The sequence below is a fragment of the Kogia breviceps genome, chromosome 7 (assembly GCF_026419965.1).
Source record: "Kogia breviceps isolate mKogBre1 chromosome 7, mKogBre1 haplotype 1, whole genome shotgun sequence".
In the NCBI taxonomy this organism is placed as follows: Eukaryota; Metazoa; Chordata; class Mammalia; order Artiodactyla; family Physeteridae; genus Kogia; species Kogia breviceps.
This window is the reverse complement of record NC_081316.1, coordinates 111,500,774-111,522,784: the sequence shown is the minus strand read 5'-3', so window position 1 is coordinate 111,522,784 and position 22,011 is coordinate 111,500,774. Positions and strand designations below refer to the sequence as shown.

The window sequence follows — 22,011 nt, the reverse complement described above, 5'->3', positions numbered from 1 at the left end:
CCCCAGTCTGAAACTGCAACCTTAAAAAAAAAAAAGAGTAGCGCCACAGCAATGCAATAATCCAGACTCCAGGAGATGGAAGTCACACTTCCAAAAGCCCTCCTCCAGGAACTGAACACAGTCTAAATAGGCAGGGCTGTCATCAAGAGTGGCCACACCTCCAGCCAAAACTATTCCATTTGGGGGTAACTGAACCCAATACACTGGGGGCTAAAGGGATCCAGGGAATAGGACCTCAGGTATTAACAGGGGAAAGATTAGGTAAGGGGGATGCATTTACATGTATTTAGACTTTTAAAAATGATACCCACATCATCTTAAATCAGTTACCAGCGAGTCACATTATGAATTTTTACTCCATGGCTCCTACTCGTGCACGGCATTCTCCAATGTCAGTGTGTCGACCGCAATGTATAGGTTTTCTTTGTACCTGGCTGCAAAATGCAAACAGGCTCTTTATGGCAGCATCTTGATCAGTTAAAGAGTCTTAACCTTTTTTGAGTCATAAGCCCTCTGGAGATCTGATGAGAGCCATGGATACTCTTCCCAGAAAAATACAGATACAAAATTCTGCCTACAAGTGGTAGAGGCTCATGGACCCTCTCCTAAAGTCCATCCAAGGACCTTAATGGTTCACAGGCCCAGACTGAAAACACCTGAACTAAACTCCCTCCGAAAGTTTTGGGCCAGAGAAGGTGAGAGAAAAGGAATCCCAGTGCCGGTGTTAAACGTCGCCTGTTTCTGTGACCAATCAAATTCACTCCTGTGGTCAAGGTCCTGAACGCAAATGCTAGCCTCAGGAATGGTCCGGCTCCAAGGTCTGATTCTTTTAGATAATCTGTTCAGATAATCTGCAATCTGGGCAAAGGGATGGCAAGAGCCTGAGAAAAATGAAGCTGACTCTGTTTCTACCTCCATATGCAAATGGAAACATAAACACACATCTCCAAACTAACTGCAGAATCACTCCCCGACGCCCCCAAAGCACACCTTTCCCAGAGCACTCACCACCACCACCCCTGGAGGGCCAGCTGATTGATCCCAAACCACTTACAACTTTAAGAGCTAGTGGACTAGCAGGTCTGTAAGCCTGGCAAGAGATGACACTTGACATCACGGACAGAAGCAGCATTACAGCCAGACAGCAAACTGCTTGCAGCAAACTGTTTTGGACCCAAACACAGCTGCAGATGCCTTGCTCCCATGGCTGTCACTGCACACGGCCAAGGGGGGTACAGCACCTTGACCAGCCATGCTCAGTGTGGCTACTCAAATGTTTGTGGAAGGAGGTAAAGAGAGAGGAAGGGTGGGGGGACTGAAGAGTGATGTGGTCCAGGCATCCAGGGAGGCCTGTTCTCATTTAGTTTTGCTCTCCCTAGCTCCTTTCTGCAAGGAAAAGGAAGTATTCGACAGACCCAAGCTGGTTAAAAAACAACATACGCATGTAATTCTCACCACTATACAGACTAGGCAATGAAAGCCCAGAGAGGTTAAGTAACTTGGATCAGATCACACAGCATGTGGGAGTGGGAGAAAGGGGCTGAGAATCCAGTTCTGCGATTCCCAGAGACGTGTGTCCTAACCACTTTTAACACATTACTGCCCACAGCACGGTTGCTGCTTGGACCTCCTACCTCATTCTCTCTTCCATACACACATGGGGTACTCAACCTGCTCCAGAAGTCTGAGTCTCGTGCAGTCTTCCATCTTTGAGAGACAGGAGACCCTGCCATCTGGCCAGAGAGGAAGGCCCTCAAACCCAGCACTGAGATACTGTGGAAGGACCACAGGCCTCTCTCCCTGTACACGGGGGCTGCGGCTTACAAACTCAGCCTCCTTGGCTCCCCCATCCACTCTCAATGGCTCTAGCTCCTTGTCTGGAAAAATGCACAGAAAAACAAATTTCAAATTGCAAGCAGGAGTCAGGAGACATCAGAAACCTATCTCAGGGACGCCCTCTAGCGTGCCTACAGGGTGCGGGCGACACAGCACCCGGGCACGGTTCCCTAGAGGTGCCCAGACCCGCACTTCCATTGGGGCATCAGATGAGCGGTGGGAGGGGACAGCAGCCGCATCTGCCACTCAGAGCCAAATCCCGAGGCCACCTCACCAATCCCAAGGCCAACATCTGCTGCAGGATGAGAGGCAGTCTCTGCTCTCAAGACTGTCCAGCCCACACCGACCCCACCCATTCCTTACACAGCAGGCAGAGAGAGAAGAGAAGCAAACAGAGGGTGCAAGTGTGGAGATGGCACAGATGGGTTAAGAGAGCACTGCAGTGTGGGGAAGAGGCAGAGGACGAAGACAGAGAGGATAAGGGAGGGGGCGGCTGAAAAGAGACGGGATAAAGATAAAGGAAAACCAAGGCAGAGCTAACGAGAAAGACAGACACACGGGTCAGCCCAGACAAAGCTACAGGTCACCGCCCCCGCCTACCAGGCTCCCGGGCACACAGAGGTGAGGGGTGTGCTCAGGAGGGCCCGGCCTTCCTCCCGTCCCCTGAGGCCCTCAGTCTCGCACCGTTTCCCTCCACTCTGACACAGCCCCTGGATGCTCCGGAGTGCTGGGCTGAGGGAGAGGAGGGCAGGGAAAAGTGAACCAAAGGCAGAACTTGCCAAGCGAAGCCACTTACGCACAGTGCGGCCGGCAGCATTTCCATCCTACCTTTGCTGTCGCCATATCAGCCGGCTCCATGATCTCGGCTTGGCCTAAGGAGCAGCGGTACCATCCAGAGAGAAAAGGCAGAGTCACAAAGGTCCACCCGGAAAGAACCAACCACCCCTCTGGAAGATCGGGGAAAATGAGAGACCTATTTCTAAGCTTTGGCCCCAGGACCTCCTCTGCTGGGGGGGGAGAGAGCAAAGGGCCTCGGGGTCCCCAGCAAGTCAGGGGCCTGCCTGTGTTCCCACAGATGCCCACATCAGGCTGAGTCAGGGGGCGTCTCCCCTCGCCTGGTACTTCTTCCCAGGAGGCAAGTGCGGGTCTCGCCAGGGCTCCCCCTGCTGGGGGAGAGCGCGCGGAGGTGGAGGCCCTGCCCTCCCATCACCGGGCCAACTGGTACCCAGGGGTCAGAGAGAGGGGAGCTTGTGGGAAGAGGCCGGCTGGCGGGTGCTGAGCAAGTGCTGGGGGGAGCAGGAGGGGAGAAGGCTGGGGGTCGGTGCAGAGGTGGGCGTGAGAACCTCAAGAAGAAGGTACAGGCGCTCAGATGGAAGCAGAAGGTGCTGTGCAAGGAGGTGCCGGAGCCACAAAGCCAGAGCCCGCCAGGCAAGGCCGAGAACGCAGAGGGAGAGGAATGCGCCCGGTGAAGCCACTCACCTTGCAATAACATTCAGAGTGACTGAGGCCTACACAGGAGCCAGAGCGGGCGGTTCACACCCCCCCCACTCCACTCCCAGAGACTCACAGCCTCTGTCTAAAGGTACATGAGAGCAGCCGGCAGCCCGGCTGGATCTGCAGAGGCCCCTGGCTCTCTCGGAGCAGCCTGATTGGAGGAGCAGGATGACTTCATCCGGCCCCATTCATCACTCTAGGTTTCCTGCCCAGCAGGGACAGGGCGCTCTGTTGCAGCGACTACCGCTTCCTCTGTGGCCCATTTTACTCGGGCGGCCAGGGATAGGCTGTGGCAGTCAGGGGCGGCCAGGGAGAGGGGTCAGAGTATGTCGGGCCCTAGAAGAAGGCGGGAACAGTCTGCTCACATTTCTAGGGAAGTGCAGAATCTCTACTTAAAGCACAGCGCATACATCCATTCCTCCGTGAGTCTGCCAGTGTCAGCACCAGCAAGAAGGCAAAAGAGCAACTCCCCTCCTTGAAACCAGCAAGGAAACAAGGTTGCGTGCTCTGGTGGACCACCGGCCTTCCCGTCAAAGAGTTCAATCGGACACATTCAAACCTTTAGATATTTCTCCCAATGGACAAGCAGGTCGATATCCTCGGTCCCTAAGTACCACCTTCCATCAGTTCTCCCTGTCAGCTCTCCTAACGTGCTAACCTGGGCTTGCTGTTAAGGACATGCATTCCTTCAAGCCCATGATTTCAGACCCACAAAAAGTTGCAGGTGGATGAGACCTTAAAGCTTTGGCTCCTTTTAACAGAGAAGGAAACCAAGGCCCAGCAAAAATCAAAAGAGTCAAAGAAAGGTCTCCCAGCGCTTGTTCCCCAATTCCACATATTTTCCCTCAGAGATGGTGAGCTCGAGAGAAATGATGCCCTCATTTTCCCCCTACCTTCTGATCCCCACCTGCCTCCAATCCGGCTCCCAGAGCACAGAAAACCCAGCAAAGCAAGGGTTAAAGGGAGAGACTAAAATATAAGGGAATAAAAAAAGACGGCAGTGACCATGAGGTCTCTTCCACTACCACCTGCACTGGCCCTCATTCTTTCTATTACCTGCTTCTGTTCAAGCCTGGCTTCACAACGAATCCAGGCAGCCAGGTAACCAACACACCAAGGAAAGAGTTTTCCAAAAGAATGACGCCATCAACAATTCTACCAGTTTATCTGACCAGCGTCCTAGGGTCTGGCAGGAACAATAATAGTAGCAAGTCCCATTGGTACAGGGCTCCATAATTTACTTGTTTTCAAATCCATTACCTCATTTGATACTCACAGGCATCCGCTGAGGTAAGTATTGTCTCCCCCATTTCGCAGATAATGAAACTGAGATTCAGAGACTTGAAGGGCCTTGCCCAAAGGTCACATAGACAGCACAGCAGAGCTGGGACTCAAACCCATGTTCACTGACTCCAAATCCCCTTCAACTAAATGTCACACTATCAAATTTCCCACTCCTCAATCTGCGCCCAACTCTGGCTCCCCATGACTATAGACTAAAGCAACATAAAACCTCAATGAATTTACAATTTCCCTTTGGCACCCCCCTTTTGTGGAAGATGGCAAATTAGAAAATACACCATCAAACACTAGGGAAAAAAAAATCTTAGGCCTGCCTAGAGGTTACTGTATACATTTAGCAAATCTCCCGTGTCTGATGGAAACTGCTTTAAAAAGAATCACCAAAGATTCATTCATGATTGCTTTATTTAAGCAGAAAAGTGGACCAAGACACCTGACCAAACTGGTTAACCATCAAGATTGAAATTAAGGAGGAAAAAAAGATGTGTATCCTGCTTCCTGGAGGTACATTATTTTCCAGCCATCATAAACACCGAATGTACCACCTCTCCCTTCCCTTTCCCATCTTAAATCTATCAGACAAGGGCCTCCAAGTTCCATAAACCTAGATGAAAAAGGACGAGGATGAGAGCCACAGAAAATCATTTAGGCCTGAGAATAACAGAAAATCATTTAGGCCCACGGATTGTTTTTCATTAACTCATTGCCTGGTTTCTATAAGCCCTAAACTGTGGTCACAGATACAGTCAACTTGAAGTGGGTAAGAGGCTTTGCTAGTACCGCAGTGGCGATATTCCACCATACGCCCACAAAAATAACAAAGGTGTAGGGCCGTGCCAGACCCGCACATGTCAGCTCTGCTCAGAGGCCTGGAATGTGCCTTCTGGCTATCGCTGTGGCCTTCAGTCCTCTCTGTTCCTGGGCTGACAGTCAAATGTACAAACAGATGGACAGCAGAAGGCTAGTACCCACGAATGAGGACGTTCTGTTTCATCAGATTCACACAGAAATCGGACCCACGTTAATGGGACTCCACCCAGTCTCCCAAATGACCAAACACATTCACCTGCTCAGTTCTTAAGGGCATCCAGCTGTCACACAGCCCTGGATGGTGAACGCGGAGGACGGCATTTAGAAGAACTGCTCCGCCGGAAGCATCCATGTCTATTTTACAAAGCAATTCGTATGTCCTGAACTCAAGGCAGCACAGAGAGTGCTATTAGCTATAGAACAGACAGCCTAGGAGATGGGGCAGGGTGGGAGGTGGGGGACAGTGCTAAGCTTTAATGAGAAAGAAGAGGAGGACTATGTCCCAGAGTCCAAAGATAACTCCAGGAAGAAAGGTGGAAAAGAGAATGACACTGAAGGAAAAAAGGAAAGAAAAGATAATGCAGGGTATCTAAGTAGCCATCGAATCTGCACCTCTGCTACTTCCCAGCAAGAAACTGATCCAGATGATTCCTCATAGGATAAATCACTCCTCTATTCCATGCATTTGCCTTCTGAACTAGAGACCAGAAGCTCTCTCTTCTACAACTGCTATCATCTCCTTCCATTTTGCCTAACATTTAGTGAAAAGACAGACAGACAGACAGGAAGGCAGGCAGAGAAAGGGTGGGGGTGGGGTGGGGCCAGGGGAGCCCCTTTATAACATCATCATACCATTTTCTCTCCAGGGCAATTATTCGTACTAATTACTTTACCCTACGTATTATATTCTAACTCCTTAATCACTGTACTTAGGTATAAAGTTAAGAAAGTGGCGGGGGGGGGGGGGGAGGGCTTGAAAAGAGGCTAGAGTGACTATGGGCTGGGGCCAGTCAAGCTGCGGCGGGGAGTCCGGGCCCCCAGTTCCCGGAGGACAGATCAGAGGCCGACGCTGCACCCTTAGGAAGCCCTTCCTCTGGCAGCTATGGGTGGGAAGCGCTGCCAGGAAAGCAGGCAAGGCTGTTTCAAAGCCTGGTGGGATCAGCCCTGCCTGCTGCACCGTGGCGTGTGCAGCTCTCTGAGTAAGCGGCAGTAGGACGGCCTCATCTGCACCGCTTATAAAATGTGCAGCGCGATCTCTCCGCCCGCCCTGAGACCACACACACAGATCGGGGGCCTTTTTGCCAAACAGGTGAAATCCCTTCTCTCTGGAGTCTGACTGACGCCTGTAAACTGAAAAGACAGTGATGAAGCAGGGAGGGCCTCCCAGCACGACAGACCTTGAGAGGTCACTCGATGTCTTCTCTTCCCGAACACAGAAAATGGCAGCTTCTTTTGAGAGAAGAGACAGAAAGAGGGAGGCAGGGTGAAAGTGAACAGGGGCAGAGCGTGTGGGTTCCCACGATCCTGCCGTGGGACTGCGCGAGTCTGAGGGGTTGGAAGGTGCCGTCTCCTCTCTCGTGCTCGTTGACCATCAACCCTTTAGAGGCAGCGGATCCTGATGGAGAGCCTGCCTCTCAGGTCATCCTGCTTAGGTCTGAATTCGGACTCAACTACCCACCGCCTGTGTAACCTTGGGCATGTCACTTGACCTCTCTGTGCCCCCATTTCCTCATCTGTAAGACAGGCGATGCTATTCCTCAACTCATCGGCGCCTATGAGGATTAAATGTGATAACATACGGAAAGGGCTTAGAATTGTGTCTGGCACACAGTAAATACTACTTAAACATTGAGCTTTTTTTAATTCGGTGGTTCACCTCCTGTCTTCCCTCATCCATGTGACCTCTCCCCCCAGATCATGAAATTTTAAGACCCCGTTGATGACGGTAGAGGTAGACTGGACAGAAAACAAACCCACTTGCTTTTTTCAGGTGAATAAAGGCGTTAGAACAGCGGGGTGAGAGCGTCATTATAACAAGGAAAAGGCAGAAAAGGAATCAGGGGAAGACCAAGGGGAGACACTTCCAGGTAACGCTGAAGGGTAGTGGACACTGTGGGGGCATGTAGGGGAGTTTTGGGGGGAAAAGCCATCAAAGAACAATGAAGGAGTCCAAATGAAAATAAGAAGGGAAAGAAAGGTGCACAAAGAAAATCAGGAAACTGATCAAGTTGGAAGTGGGAGGAGAAAGGAGACCAGACAATTACAAACTCAAAGTGGAAATTTCCATGACAGCGTTTGACCGAAGCACCTGAGAGGAGCTGTGGCTGGAGAGAAACAGCCAAGCACAAGGGAAACTAGGGAGGTGGCCGCTAGCCCCGCAAGGTTCAAGTCTGACTTGGTCTCACACAGCTGAACTGCTCTCTGGTGATGTCAGGTGTGGGAGGGCTGGGGTGGAGGAGCTTCTGACGAGTCAGGGCAAGGAGAGAAGGAGATTCGGGTTCTAGGAGGAAAGGAAACAGCCAGGGGCCAGTCACCTCCAGAAATGCACCCTCTGCTGGCCGGAAGGGACAGTGTCAGGCCGCCCGCCTCCCCCAATGGCGCCCCTAGGGAAGCCCACAGCTCAGGCCAGGCTCAGAGGTCTCTCCCTCGGTTCACACCGTAGCTCCTCAGGGGGAACCCACCTCCTCCCTCAGCCTCCCTAGCACTTCCTGGGACCTCACAAGCAACAGGAATATCAGTGATAGCGCCTGGACATCAGCCTCTGGAACTGGACAGGGCAGCGTTGCATAGTGCTTAAAACCTAGAGTCAAATGACCTGGGTTCCAATTCCAGCCCATCATTTAGCAGCTGTGTGCGCTTATGCAAGTTACGACACTTCTCTAAGCCTCACTTTTCTTGTCTATAAAACGGAGGCCATAGTTATACTACTGGATAGGAAAATGGGGAAATTTAAACAAGAGCACAGTGACTGACACATAATAGGCACATTCAACAAATGTTAACTAAAATAATGTCGGCTTTATGATTACTATCTTAACGGTACTCAGGGGGCTGGGGACAATGGGAACTCTCCGAGTTCCCCCAAACCTCTGAGCCATCTGCACTTGGCGCCACTGCAAAGCTGGCACTGGTCTGGTTACACAACTCCTGCCCTAACCACCCCCCCTCCCCCCACCCCCGCCCCAGTCACACCACCTCCAGCCAGCAGCTGGTCCCTGAACTAGACTTCCACAAGACAGATTTGTGCAAGTGCTTCAAAAATGGAAAGGCTCATAAAAGCCTAAGGTGGATAATCCTCCTACTCCCCGCCCTGGAGGTTTACTCCTATGCCTGCACCAATTTTCACAAAAGACCTACAGCCGGGCGGCAGAGGATGTCAGGGACTTTCGCATCGGGGTCAGGTTGAGAAGAGATGAGAAGCCACAGGATTAACTGAGCAGGGGGTCAGCAGGGAGGGGAGCACGGAGAAAGCCAATCACACTGCCTGACCTTTTTACGGTACATGGTAAACGGGAGCCACACACGTTTCCATTGTACAACCAAAGGCTCCACTGCAGACGGAGGCGGGCGCTGGTGGAAGAGCGGTGCGGGAGAGGTGGGGACCGTCTGAATGCCACTGGGACATCACTGGATGCTGGACTCGGGACCCGCTAGTGACTACCGTTGAAACTGAGCGGAAAAACAAGATAAGGTGACAGACAGAGGTCACAGACCCCTGGGCAGTCCAGTGAACTGGCAGCAGCCTTGCGGGAGCGGGGTGGGATGGGGGGAGCTGTAGGGGCGCTGTTGAGGAGTGTTTCACTCCCCCGTTGCTCTTCTCTGCAGCTGCCAGACCAGGCGCGTGGGAGAGCTAAGGGGGAAGCTGAGGGGAAGTCTCCAAGTGTCCTCCTCTGCGTCCCAGGTTTCTCCCAGAGGACTGGGAACGAAGTCGAAAGAAGCAGATACAGATGTGCACCAATTCCTGGGCCAGGGGCTGGGGAGGAGATGCAAGCCGGCAGCACACGCGGGCAGACGTGGAGGGGAATGCTTCCAGAGCCTACCACCCTCTCCAGACTGTCCTCAGCTAAGCTTCTGAAGGTCACTGGCTCCAATGTATCTTTGGAGCTGCCACTGCAGCACTTACATCCAGAAAACAAACAGACCATGAAGCTATGGAAGCTCGTGGGGTGGGAAAGAAAAGAATGACCAAGGAACATGCTACTTAAATGTCCAAGGAAGAACTCGTGGGTCCCAGAGGAATCTGAGCAGAGGGTCTAAGAACATACAAACCCGTTTGCACAGCAACGCCAACCAGCAAATCTTCCTTTGCACGGGCAGTTCCCTTCCCCCCGCAGTGTCCTCTCTTCCTACGAGGTGGGAGCTGTCCTGCCAGGCAGACACCCCTGCCCTCCACAACTGAAGAAGTGGAGTCCAGGCCACTCCCTTAGCCTTCTCTGCCTGCTGACTCACGGCCGATCTCATTCCTGAGGGATCAGATGACCACTCCCTCCTCTCCTGGCACAGCCACCACCAGCAGGGGGTGCTGGCGAGCCCAGAGGGAAGGTGAATTTTTGCAGGTCCTGCAGATGCCTACAGGGGCTTCACCTGGTACCTGCAGAGAGGTAAGAGTAACATGGCTCTGTTCTGCAGTTTAGGCATAACAGTGAAACCGAAAGAAAGTTTCAGAAAGAGACACTGTCAAACAAAGAGGTGTACTGGAACTTTTGTACATATAAAATCCTAAAGGCACTTCTCAAAATGAACAAGGCATAGGAAACATACTCAAAAAAGATTAAAAAAGAAAAAAACCGATTTGGCCTTCAGGCACATTTAACTGCATCATTCAGAATCACTGGGGTCTATCCTCTCCCTGTTTGTTTCCTGTTCTGTCTGGTTTTGAAGCTTTCCGAGAGATAATTTTCATTAATAGACTGGCTCATACACCTCCACGTCTGGAGTTTCAATTCTAGCAAGCTGGTAAAGACAGACCCATCACATATAAGGAAAAGCAGAAGGTCCCGCACTGGATCCCCACATGTATCCTTTCTCAACGGGAAGTCCTAAAGCACTGCAAATAAAAACTTGAGCTCTTGGGGCTTCCCTGGTGGCGCAGTGGTTGAGAGTCCGCCTGCCGATGCAGAGGACACGGGTTCGTGCTCTAGTCCGGGAAGATCCCACGTGCCGCGGAGCGGCTGGGCCCGTGAGCCATGGCCGCTGAGCCTGTATGTCCGGAGCCTGTGCTCCGCAATGGGAGAGGCCACAACAGTGAGAGGCCCGCATAACGCAAAAAACAAAACAAAACAAAAAAACTTGAGCTCTGGAGTCAAATCTCAGCTCTGCCACATCACAAGGAAAGGCAATGGACTTTGCCTTATCTAGAAAATGGGTAGAGTAGTAACTTCCCTTCCTGGGTCGCTAATATGATAAACTAAGAACAGCATATGAAAAGCACAGAATCGAGCACAGAATAAGCTAATAACAAATAATACCTCAGAACTGATATTGTGCCCACAAAATAAGTACACAGACATTCTGTGTTGTCTTGAGTTTGCTCTTCTCATTTGTAGATTTGCAGTAGTTTCTTATAATTATAGATTTCTTTACTGAAAAAGACCCCAATTAATTTCCTTAGTCAATTTCCCATTATGGAAGTTATTCATAGAGAGGCAGAAAACCACTTGACATAGATAGAGAAGAAGAAATTCATCAATTAGGAAGGAGTAGAGAGTGTCTGGCCCCTTAAATTCCTTCTTCTGGGCTCCTTCTGTAGATCTCTGTTCTGTACCCTATTTACAAGGACAACTGATGTAAACTCTCAGCCAGGAGCAAATCCACCCGTTGCTTAAGATGCCAGGAAAAGGAAACATGGATAATAGTTGTTTCACTTCCAGAGGGAAAGGAGTTGAGCAGGTGAAATTGTCCCCTTTGTGGAGCCCAAAGCAAGTCTAAGGCATGGAGCTAAACCAATAAACTAAGAGTTTCTAAAGTCCAACCCCGAATTCTACTTACTAACTCACCCACCACGCTCACACAAAGAATGACAAGGGGAACTTCTGTGTTTATGTGTGGGCGGGCCGGCGGGGGCGGGGGGGGGGGGGTGCGTAAGCCCCAAGGAGGAGGACTGTTTTTTTTTTGTTTTTTTTTTTTGCGGTATGCGGGCCTCTCACTGTTGTGGCCTCTCCCGTTGCGGAGCACAGGCTCCGGACGCGCAGGCCTAGCGGCCATGGCTCACGGGCTTAGTTGCTCCGCGGCATGTGGGATCTTCCCGGACCAGGGCACGAACCCGTGTCTCCTGCATCGGCAGGCGGACTCTCAACCACTGCGCCACCAGGGAAGCCCAGGAGGACTGTTTTAAACCAGGGTGGCAATGGGTTTCTCTGCATCTCAATGGAAGAGCTGCCCCTTCGGGCTGGCAAAGAGAGGGAGGGAGCCCCAAGCAGTTAACTGCTTGTGGCTCCCCTGCCTGAGGATAAGAAGGAAAGAGGCACTGAGCAACCTGAAAAGTGATGACAGATAAGATGAAATGATTAACTACACAGCCCAACCACCCATCTTTCTCCTTACTGCACAATGGTGATTCTTGGGCTATGCAGAAGATAAGGGAAAAACAGAAGCCATGCACTAACACCAGCGCTGATCCCAGGCTGGGTAAAAAGGCACCGAGGGTCTGCCAGAGGTTCCCTAAAACTGATGTCAAAAGCCAGGACTGGGACAGCTAGGCTCTGCCTGGCCCAGGCCTATTAAATTGGGTGCTTGATACCAGCTAGAAGGTTTCAGGCTACGAAGTGTGTTTCTCAAACACCACCGACATGGAAATCACTTGGGGTATGTGTTAACTGTGCAAATTCCCAGAGGCTCAGAATCAGAGAGGGGTCCAGAAATGTGCATGCTGAATTAGTTCTGCAAGTGATTCTGCAACCTGTTAAAAGGATGAGGACCGGGCTTCCCTGGTGGTGCAGTGGTTGAGAGTCCACCTGCCGATGCGGGGGACACGGGCTCGTGCCCCAGTCCGGGAAGATCCCACGTGCCGCGGACTGGCTAGCCCCGTGAGCCATTGCCATTGCGCCTGCGCGTCCGGAGCCTGTGCTCCGCAACGGGAGAGGCCGCAACAGTGAGAGGCCCGAGTACCGCAAAAAAAAAAAAAAAAAGGTTGAGGACCACTGCTTTAGAACCCTGGTCTCCCAAGCTGGCTGCTCATTATCAAGGGGATATGAACACTTACTCATGCAGTGCAAGAAGAAAATATTAGAACTTATATTTATACTTCTTTTAGCTCATCCTTTAAAAATGTCTACTTAATTATATAATATACAAAATACTTCACACAGTAGTGCACGCATACAACTTACGTAAATACATTTACACGTGACATTGGTGGTACCGCTCAACAAATGTTTACTGATGGGGATTTGCATCCAAGCTGGAGTATCAACTTCTGGTACAACGACTGCTTCAAAGCAAGGAGTGGCCTCTGTAAATACCTGCTCTGAGCTTACATTATTCCTCAGTGACCGGTTAAGAAGAGAACCCAGGGTTCTGGGCCTCCGACTCCATCTCAGCCCTCGCGTAAGAGGGAGGAAAGAATGCGGTGCAGAGCAGAGCAAGCCTGCAGGTGGAGTCCGGCCCTGAGCCCCGAGCTGTCACCCACTCACATTCCTTCTTCACCCTGGCTGGTAGGAGGATACTATTTCTCCCAGTAGGAAGTGGAGACGCTGGGGAACGAAATTTACCACCCATCCCGCCAGTTGCCCCGATCTAAATCCCAGCTATGGCATCCGCAGAGAGAGAGAGTGGTTTGCTGAGCTATAATTAATAACCCCGCTTTCTCAGGCAGAAAGGGAGAAATGCTGGAGTAGGAGAAACGCAGAGCAGGTGACGGTTACACCTGCAGACATTTCTGCTGACAGCAACAGAAGCAGCCAGAGCGAAGCTACAAACTGGGAACTCGGGCAGGAGGGGAAGGCAGAGGCACCCTGCCCCCCAAAGTCAGAGCTTAGCCCAGACCTAAAATAAGTTCTCCTCTACCATCCCAACGCCTCTGTGCTGTCTGCCACAAGACCGCACCATCCTCTAAGCACACGTGTATGTGAATCAGAAAAAGGGGCACACAGATCAGACCATTTCCAGGACCATGAAACTGTCACAACGGTTAATAGATGCATTCCTTAGGGCTACAGCGGCCCCCCTTCTGGGGCACAGTCACAGAATCCCATGATCACAGAACATCAGAGCTAGCAAAGCCTTATACACGTATTCATGGAACAGATATTTACTGAGCACATACCGTGTGTCAGGCTCCATGCTGAGTGCTGGGTACACACTAGCAAATGAAGCAAAGGTGGTCCCTGCTCTCATGGAGTTTAGGACGAGCGGGGGAGACAGACAACAACCAAGTCAACAGATAAATACAATTATGACACCATCAGTGCTAAGACGGAAAGGAAGCTGGCGGGGAGTGAGGACCGGAGTTGATGAGACTGGCTTTCCCGGGCGACTGAGGAGTCATCAAACGCCACCTTCTCCTGGACTCACTCTCACCAAATCTCCAACTACGTACAGTTCTCTGAGAACTTAACCTTCCACTCACCTCCCAGGCGTGGCCCAAGCCAACAGTTGGCTGACAGTAACTCTAACAGAAGCTACCATTTACTGTGTATCAGACACAGTGCCACGTGTCTTTCCCCTTTTTTCTCATTTTGATCCCCCCAACCTCCACAAAGTAGGTACGATTATCTCCATGTTCAAAGAAGGAAGCAGGCTCGGAGAGGATAAAACGCTGTGAAAGCACCACAGCCCCACAGCCAGTAAGTGGTAGAGCCAGGATTTAACCTGAGGTCATTCCTTCACCTTCAAAGCAGGGTCCTGAGCCCCACGTGACCACTGCACAGATTCCTGTCCCTGACGCCAGCACCACAGGATCAGAGACTCTCTGGTGCTGCCATGCCCTGCTGGGGGCCGGCTGCAGGGCCACAGCGCTGGGTAGTCGGGGCCCAAGGAGCCACCTCCTAAGGGTGCAGACTGGTTTTCTGTTCCCCACCCTCAACCTCCGCCTGAGAGCACCCTGGAGAGAGAGCCCTCGTCCACGACGGCTGCACACTTGTGGGCGTCTGCGCCTGGGCGTGCGTGCGTGCGAGAGAAGCGTGATCGTCACCCACCACCTCGAGCCCCTACCTACCTTTGAGACCCACTGAGCCTCTCACCGCCTTTCTTCTTCCTGTCCTCCCCTCACCCCCCATCTGTCCCATCCGTCCTTTTCCTCACTGCTGCTTCTCTTCAAAACAAAACAAAACTGCCCGTAAGTTTACATGCACCTCTCTCTCCGATGCCTGCCAGCCCCTGAATTTAACTCTGATCCTAGAGGTTGCAACCTCCTTCTCCTCCAGAAAACCTCCTCCCCTCTGCTTGTCACAAAGGCCAAGGCAGAGTGTCTGGCAAGGAAACACCGCCCCACGATTCTGCAGGTTCAGGGCCCACATTAGGGAAAAGAGCCCCACACCTGGCTTATGCCCAGATCTCCCTGGCAGCTGCTCAAGTAAAGTCCCAAATGAGTGGATATGAGATGTGAACACACAAAGGCAACAGCCCCAAAGGTCCCTATCCATAGGTCCCTATCACTGGCAGGGAATTAACACCCACAAAGACACCAGAGAACCCTAAACCAGGCAGAACACACCATTCTCTTCAGCACCTTTCTCTTGGGACCTCCAAGTTCTTTACCAACTGAAGTAATTTACCATCAAAGAGGAAAAGAGGGGGCTTCCCTGGTGGCGCAGTGGTTGAGAGTCCGCCTGCCGATGCAGGGGACGCGGGTTCGTGCCCCGGTCCGGGAAGATCCCACATGCCGCGGAGCGGCTGGGCCCGTGAGCCGTGGCCGCTGAGCCTGTGCGTCCGGAGCCTGTGCTCCGCAAAGGGAGAGGCCACAACAGTGAGAGGCCTGCATACCGCAAAAAAAAAAAAAAAAAAAAAAAGAGGAAAAGAGTGCCCCCTGGTATGAAGAACCCAGAGAGCCGAGGAAGCTCCTTGGAGACGACTCGGCGAGGCCCAGTCAAGCATGCCATCCACGGAGGAGCACGCAGCCTCATTCACTGCCCCACCCCTTCCCCTTTACCTTCAGCCTCTGGCAGCCGAGCATTCTCCCTCTTGGGGGCCTGTCACTAGCAAGGAACTGCAATATCCCCAAACACGGGAGACACCCCAAAGCACCCCCACCTCCGTGAACAGCCCCGGGTCACCCCAAACCAGCCAAGGGCCAAGTCCTCGTGCCCTGACCTCCAGGGCCCCCTGCCACCTACTTGGCTCGTAGAAAGGACAGCTTCTTCCTCAGGGAGGAGACATGGTGATGGCAGGCCTGCTTCACAGCTGTGCTGCAAGAGACCGTCGGGGAGCACAGGTTCTGGACCATGCTGGGCTCACGGGGGGGCCTGCCACATGGCTGCAGGGACCTGGGGGGCCGGAGGCTCACTCTGGGGCTGCTGGCCGGGCAGCTCCTTCAGCTGTCGACCTGGTCCCTGCTCCTGAGCTCTCCCTGCCCTAGTGTTCACACAGAGAACACAGGCGGGTGCAGGGCCTGGCCTCAGGCTCCGTGTTCCCGGGATGCCCCCTGCCTGCGACCCGGGCTCTGCACAGAGCCCTCCCCCATCCTCCCGCATCTGGCCACGCGCTCTGGGCACTCAGTCTCCTCTCCTCCTTTGTCCTCAGACAGGGAGGATGGAGCTGTACCTGCATGTGATGTCAGCTGCTGGAAGGAGGGGAGGGCCACGGGCACCGCTCCCAGAGGGTTTGCTACTCCTGGCTCCTTCCTCCCGGTGAGGGAGCCGACCCGAGCCATCACCTCAGTGTCCACGGGGCCACGGGGAATTTGGTGGCCAGGCAGGTAGACGGGGCTAGAGTGCCCTGGAAATACGCAACCTGGGGACAGACAATTTCTGGGACAGAATTGAAAACATCTTTCCTTCTAGTGGGAAGCTATCTATTCCGGTGGCCAGACCTGAGCTGGAAGGAGTGGGCCTGCTTTCTGGCCTTGCTCCAACTCCGGGGGTTCAAATTCCATAGCCTCGGTTTCAGCGTTTGTTCATTCATCAATTCCACACACATCTGCTGCCGAGCACTTACTCTGTGCCTGATACAAGAGATACAGTTTCTGTTCTCGAGGGTTTCATGGGCTAGTGGGGAGATGGATAAGTAAACCAAAGAGTGCACAGCACGGGGCAAGTATCCGGCAGAGTTAACCACAGCCCGCTACTACACCTAGAAAACCGACGTGATGAAACTTAAACTTGCCTTCCCTACCTTATCTGGGAGAAATGAGGGTGTGTTCCAGTAAGACATGTAAGACGTGAACGTCTTTTGAGCTAGTCAGAGAAGAGGTGACACAAGAAATCCCCCAATTAATGACGCCCCAGCCTCACGGTACCCCCATTCACCTTCCTTGATCTTCGGAGAAGATCCTTTTTCCTATTACACAGAGAAAACAGATGCTGCTGCTCTTAACCTCCTCACTGTCCTACCACATCACCTGTGAGCGCACCTGCACTCACATCCACTGTTCTCTCCTATTTCAAGGCTAATCCGTTCACCTGTGATCTAGGTCCAGCTTTTCTTGCCTCCTCCAAACCCCTGTTTCCTTATCTTTCAGCAGAGGCACTCCCCAGCAGGGCACGATGGAATCCCAGGACCAACTCTGGAGACCTCCCTTCTCTCTTACACCCTTCGTCCGGTGCATCACCACGTTGTGGGCATTTTATCCCCAACAAGTATCTGGAATTCATCTACTTTTTTTTTTTTTTTTTCCCCCACAACCAGCATCCCGAGTCCAAGCTACGAATACTCAATCCTTTGCCTGGACTATTGTAACAGCCTCCCAACTGCCCCAGCGGATCCTCTGCATCCTTTCTCCGAGTTGCAATCTTTACAGAATGCAAATCTGACCCTGTCAGCTCCCTTCTGAAGACTTCCAATGAAAATTAAAAATAAAAAAAAATAAAGACTCCCAATGACTTCCTAGTGCTCTGAGCATAAAGACTCAAGTCCTTGTCGTGGCCAACCAAGCTCCTCTCAGCTTATCTCATCTCATCTGTCTCGTCTCACTGCTTCCCTCCCATCTCAGGAGCATCCTTCGGGCCTTAGATCAACCACCATGCTCTCATACCACCCCCACTTCCGTCCAGGCCCAATTTATTTGATACACTCCCTCATGGCACCACGTTCCCCACCTTCAATACACACATCCGAGTTTGTATTTCCTTTGTTATACACTCAGTTATGTTAACACTGTCTCCTCAACAAGACTGGGAACTTGATGAGTAGAGCACATGGTACATAACTGATAAGTGTCCATTGAGTGAATGAATGAATGATGTCCTCTTTAAAATTCTCAACCCGGACCTACCGGTTTCTACTTGAGGTTAAAAATGTGCTGTGTCTCCCTATATTAAAATAAACATTTTCCCCAAACACCCCTACGTACCATCTCTATTTCTCTTCTTCCCAAGCAAATGTCTAGAATGAATTCCCCACATTCAGACTCTCCTTCCTCCCCTCCTATATTCTCTTCTAAAACTGCTCTATGGTTATCAACGAACTCCTAATTACCACTGCAGAAGACCCTTTTTAGTTCTTACTTACCTATCTCTACCCTCTTTGTCTCTTCTTCCTTGCTTCTACGATATTTCTGTCCCCTAGTTCTCCTAGCTTCAGTGGGCGATCTTTTGCAAATTCCTCCTTCCCTTATCTTCTGCTTAAACTCCGCTCATTCTAAGACTCTTGGCCTCAACCATATTCTCTTTTCCAAACAAGAAGTTTTAGTCCTGTCTCCTGAGCTTCAAACAGGTGTGGCCAACGACAAAGTGTATCTATCTCTCCACCTGCACACTCCATGCTCAAACTCCACACATCCAAATGAAACTCACTACCACCCCTGCTCCTCAAATCATCCTGCTTTACCCGGTATTGTAGTGACAAGAGCATTATTATTAATAACAATAATAGCAAGCACATATATAACGCTAGCCATGTGCCAGGCACCATTCCTGTTCTAATCATCACACATATACACATTCAATATTCTCAACAACCCTATGAGGTAGGACCTATTATTATACCCATTTTATAGATGAGGAGAGTGACGTACAGAGAAGTCCTCTTTTCTATTCTTCTACCATAATTCAGAAATGTGCTCACCTGGTCTCAGCTTAAATGTCACCACATCAGTAAGCCGTCCCTCCCACCCAACTCACAGTAGAGTCCCAAAATGCCTTGGTCCACCATCTCACCTTTCCTAATCTTCTCTATAGCGCTTATTACTACTTGATGTTTTCTTGTTTATTATCTATCTTCCCTCACTAGAAAGTAAGCAGCACCTGAAAGGAGAAACAATGGTTATCTTGTTTATAGCTGCAGCCACCAACACCCAGAAGAGTAGCTAGTGTACAGTATGTGCTCAATAAATCCCTTATTCAATGAGGGAACGAATGGGTGGACAATTGCCACAGTATCCTTCCTTGTCTATCTGCTTCCAGTGTTTGTTCCTTGAATCCATCTCTCACACTAGGATGAAAAGGATTTTTCTCACAAGAATATCTGGGAGAGACTTGGGTACCCCATCCTCCAAATCCCTCACTCACTTCCCCCATCTATAAATACGGGTCACTCTAGCACGGCAGGACGTGACATGATCAGGCACCTGCTTACCTGTACAAAGATGATTTCCAGCCTCTCACTAGCTACCCCGGCTCCTGGGACATCCTCGGCAGCAGTACTGAAGTATTTGCCATTCCTGAACATGCCTTGCTTTCTCACGCCTCCATGCTTATGTACATCGTGTTCCCTCGCCTGGGAATGCTGTCCATGTGATGGACTCCTACTCACCTTGCAGCTCTCAGCTGACGCACAGCCCTCTCCCCCTCTCCGTGGAGTCTTTCTGGATACCGCTGCCCTCTCCCTCCCTCCTCCCCAATCCTCGCCCCAAGCAGAGTACCTGCATTACTTGGGCAAATTTCTTAACTCCACTGAGCCTCAGTTTCCTAAACTCTACTATGAAGATAATAATAGCATCTATTTGATAGGGCTGTTGAGAGGTTTTATTTAAAAGTATATGCAAGATTCACTGCACAGACTAGGTGCATTAGTAAACAAATTCGTTAGTTCTACTACGACAAAATTCTATTAGACAAAATCCCATCTGTCAATTATTACACTACGTGATACTTGCTTACTTATAGGTATGTCTCACCATAAGACAAGAAGGCTCTTGAGGGCAAATACCATGCCTTAATCTGTTTATCCTCAGGGTCAATATCTGATATTTTGCAGATGATCAATATTCTACACATTCTTTCTGTCTCTGCTTCTTCAAAGACAGAACACAGATCTGCTAAGACAGTGAGAGTAAAAACTCACGATAGCCAAAAACCATCAGAGTTCTAGCAGCCACCATACTAAGCACCTACTAAGTACCAGGCATTCTACACGTTATCTCATGTACTCTTTACAAGAAAAGACTTTTGCAAATGAGGAAACGAAGGTTCAGTAAAGCTGAGGAAAATGCTTTTAAAACTGCACAGTTAAGGGGCTTCCCTGGTGGTGCAGTGGTTGAGAGTCCGCCTGCCGATGCAGGGGACACGGGTTCGTGCCCCGGTCCGGGAGGATCCCGCGTGCCGCGGAGCGGCTGGGCCCGTGAGCCGTGGCCGCTGCGCCTGCGCGTCCGGAGCCTGTGCTCCGCAACGGGAGAGGCCACAACAGTGAGAGGCTCGCGTACCACAAAAAAAAAAAAAAAAAAAAAAAAAAAAAAAATGTGCAGTCAATATGGAAGAAGGCAGACAAAACCAGGTCTGCTGACTGAGACTCTCACTCTTTCCTGCACACCGCAGGGCCCAGTGGCAGAGGGCAAGCCTCATTCATGCTGCACCCTGGACTCAGGCAGGCTCCAGCGTGTTGAAGACATTTAATAAAGGTTTGTGGCACACATGTCCGCATGCAGGAATGAGAACGTGAATGCATGGAGCCCTGCCTTGGTCCTCAGTTACACTCCAGCCCTCTCCACGTCTCATTTTCCTACCACGAAAAGGCTTCCTGGTCAGCTGAGACCACGTTCTGTTGAAACTAACATCCTATACATAAACGGTCCTTAGTAAAAATAGCTCTTTTTTCTACACTCCTGGCTTTGTATGAAAGGTCTTGTCACTGGGTGAATGTACTAAATAAATAAAGACCTGGGGACCTCAGAAACCTTACCAACAGTTCCATTTTGGGCTGAACTTGGGAACTAGTGTTTTGTTAAGTGTACCCGTGACTTCACCTCGAAGCATGAAATGGATTAGTGTCCCAAATTCCATCGCACACACATACACACTTTGGGGAAGTTAGATCTATTTTGCTTTCAACCAGAAACCTGAGAGGATTATTCCTATCTCTGAGACAATCCCTGTTTCCCAATTTTCCCAAAATTGCTCCTTCTCCCTGATGGACACCTGCCCAGGAAATGACTGTCTCTTGCACTCACCTACCCAAAGACTTTTTTTTTTTCCTTCGGGACAGAAATTGATGTGAATGAGGAAAAAAGCAATTCTTAGAAGCCCTTAAGTTTGGATATCTTATTGAGGCATTTCCCTCTTTGCTGTAATGTGGACTCTTCTTCCTTTTTTTTGGTTGCATTGGGTCTCCGTTGCTGCGCCCGGGCTTTCTCTAGTTGTGGTGAGCGGGGGCTACTCTTGTTGCGGTGCGTGAGCTTCTCATTGCGGTGGCTTCTCTTGTTGCAGAGCACTGGCTCTAGGCTCACGGGCTTCAGTAGTTGTGGTGCACAGGCTTAGTTGCTCCAGTGCATGTGGGATATTCCTGGACCAGGGCTCGAACCCGTGTCCCCTGAATTGGCAGGCAGATTCTTAACCACTGAGCCACCAGGGAAGTCCTGTGGACTGTTTTTAAACTACAGTAGAGTAGCTATTTGTCTCTAAATATTATATCCATTCTGAACCTTGTACAAGAAAAAAGAAAAATCAATGTTTTACTTAACCACTTGAAAGTTATCTCGTACTAAAGGGTTATAATTTTGATCTTTAAAACAGAAGTAATCGGGACTTCCCTGGTGGCGCAGTGGTTAAGAATCTGCCTGCCAATGAAGGGGACGTAGGTTCAATCCCTGGTCCGGGAAGATCTCACATGCCACGGAGCAATTAAGCCCGCGAACCACAACTACTGAGCATGCGCTCTAGAGCCCGCAAGCCACAACTACTGAGCCCACGTGCCACAACTACTGAAGCCTGCACGCCTAGAGCCCGAGCTCTGCAATGAGATAAACCACCACAATGAGAAGCCCGGCGCGCCGCAACTAGAGAAAGCCCCTGTGCAGCAATGGAGACCCAATGCAGCCAAAAATAAAATAAATACAATAAATACATTTTTTAAAAAAAACAAAACCAAAAACAAACCAGAGGACATAAAAAAAAAATTTTTTTTTTTTGCCTGCTCTATGAAACGATCCTTCATTCTGTAATTGACCACATGATTGGGAGAATTAGGAGGAGCCACAGAAAAGGGTCCATGTTACCCATTTCATACTTGACCATTTTCAACCCTGCTCTACCTGCTTCCCAG

The 22,011-nt window shown here is 50.7% G+C and overlaps 1 protein-coding gene across 13 annotated transcripts in view; it reads right to left on the bottom strand.

Moving 5' to 3' along the window:
* GRAMD1B (GRAM domain containing 1B) overlaps positions 1 to 22,011 on the bottom strand; it is a 251,804-nt gene that overhangs the window by 108,231 nt on the left and 121,562 nt on the right. Inside the window, exons 1-2 of one of the 13 annotated variants that reach the window (XM_067039209.1) lie at positions 3,316 to 3,437; positions 2,665 to 2,708 (exon numbers count right to left, since the gene is read on the bottom strand). The exons of 9 other annotated variants lie outside the window; for them this stretch is intronic. Coding sequence is in view for 3 of the 4 variants with exons in the window: in XM_067039212.1 (XP_066895313.1) it covers positions 353 to 434 (82 nt within the window). In the remaining variant the exon portion in view is untranslated. Of the gene's footprint in view, positions 1 to 73; positions 435 to 2,664; positions 2,709 to 3,315; positions 3,438 to 8,991; positions 9,112 to 22,011 lie in introns of those variants that run through there. 3 more of the 13 variants (XM_067039215.1, XM_067039212.1, XM_067039216.1) reach the window with 3 other exon arrangements.